Raw genomic sequence first — 1853 nt, forward strand, 5'->3', positions numbered from 1 at the left:
CCTGCCCCAGGGTTACATGTATACACACATCCCTGGAACTCCAGGGATTTGATTATGTGGGTCAAAAGCCACATTTTTTAGATTTCAAAGCCTGAGGCCACTGCTCAGGGGACTGGCTGGGCATCAGTCAGTTGGTGTTAAGCAACTTTTTCCATTTGCCTCACCTGTATTTCTCTCTATCTGTTACTTTCCTTTACATTGCAATTTTTATTATTATGCTAATTTTAATTCATTTTAATACATTTTACTTAATTTTATTTAAACCGCTTTTATCTTAAGGCACAAATTTTCTCAATTTAACCTTCTAGACTGCATGGATTACATCTATGCCAATGCCCAATGCATGGGCAACAAACAGGAGGAGCTGGAAGCCGTCGAGTAGCAGGAAGACTATGACATAAAGGCCATCACAGAAACATGGTGGGATAACTCACATGACTGGAGTGCTGCAATGAATGGCTACAAACTCTTCAGAAGGACTAGGCAAGGAGGGAGAGGTGTGGGGTAGCTCTGTATGTCAGAGAGTATTTTGACTGCCACGAGCTGGAGGATGGTGGCACTAGGGTTGAGTGCTTACAGGTAAGAGTCATGTGGAGGGCCAACAAGGAAGATATCCTGGTGGGAGTCTTTTATAGACCACCCTACCAGGATGAAGAGACAGGTGAAATATGATGAATAGAGACGCGGGGAGCTTCTTGTTGCTGAGAGACACCTGAAAGCATCAGCTTCTTCAGTGCATCCTTGAGCTCTTGGTTTCTCATGCTGTAGATGAGGGGGTTCACTGCTGGAGGCATCACCGAGTACAGAACTGTCACCACCAGATCCAGAGACGGGGAGGAGATGGAGGGGGGCTTCAGGTAGGCAAAAAATGAGGTGCTGACAAAGAGGGAGACCACGGCCAGGTGAGGGAGACACGTGGAAAAGGCTTTGTGCCGTCCCTGCTCAGAGGGGATCGTCAGCACGGCCCTGAAGATCGGCACATAAGACAGAACAATGAAAACAAAACCACCAAAGCATAGACAAGCACTAAAAAGAAGCAGCCCAAGTTCCCTGAGGTAGGCGTGTGAGCAGGAGAGCTTGAGGATCTGGGGGATTTCGCAGAAGAACTGTCCCAGGGCATTGCCTTGGCAGAGTGGTAGTGAAAGTGCATTGGCTGTGTGCAGGACACTGTTGAGAAACCCAGTGCCCCAGGCAGCTGCTGCCATGTGGACACAAGCTCTGCTGCCCAGCAGGGTCCCATAGTGCAGGGGCTGGCAGATGGCCATGTAGCGGTCATAGGCCATGACAGCAAGGAGAAAATACTCTGTTACAATGAAGAAGGAAAAGAAAAAGATCTGTGCAGCACATCCTGAGTAGGAGATGTCCCTGGTGTCCCAGAGGGAGTTGGCCATGGCTTTGGGGAGAGTGGTGGAGATGGTACACAAGTCGAGGAGGGACAGGTTGAGGAGGAAGAAGTACATGGGGGTGTGGAGGCGATGGTCGCACACTACAGCAATGCTGACAAGGCCGTTGGCCATGAGGGCAGCCAGGTAGATGCCCAAGGAGAGCCAGAAGTGCAAGAGCTGCAGCTCCCGTGTGTCTGCGAATGCCAGGAGGAGGAACTGGGTGATGGAGCTGCTGTTGGACATTTGGTCCCTCTGGGCACACATCACTGTTCAAGAGGGAAAACAGAGAGAAGTATTTAGGGGACTCTTCATTGAGCAAAATGAAATCTATTTCTCATAGACCCTCCTGTGTTTCACTAACACAATTTTCATTTTCCAGGCGACCTTCCTTTAAATCTGAGGCTGGAGCTCCTGCTGGTGCTGTCTGAGTGTGCTGTGAGGAGCAGGGCCTCTGCCTGCTGGATACTG

At 49.6% G+C, this 1853-nt stretch overlaps 1 protein-coding gene across 1 annotated transcript; it reads right to left on the minus strand.

Moving 5' to 3' along the window:
* Nucleotides 1-345: 345 nt before the first annotated feature.
* Nucleotides 346-1628, minus strand: LOC130150190 (olfactory receptor 14A16-like). The gene has a single exon (XM_056340862.1). The coding sequence runs from the start codon at nucleotides 1626-1628 to the stop codon at nucleotides 642-644; it is 987 nt and encodes a 328-aa protein (XP_056196837.1). The 3' UTR covers nucleotides 346-641.
* Between the last annotated feature and the right edge of the window lie 225 nt (nucleotides 1629-1853).

Source organism: Falco biarmicus, chromosome 5, assembly GCF_023638135.1.
Source record: "Falco biarmicus isolate bFalBia1 chromosome 5, bFalBia1.pri, whole genome shotgun sequence".
Taxonomy (NCBI): Eukaryota; Metazoa; Chordata; class Aves; order Falconiformes; family Falconidae; genus Falco; species Falco biarmicus.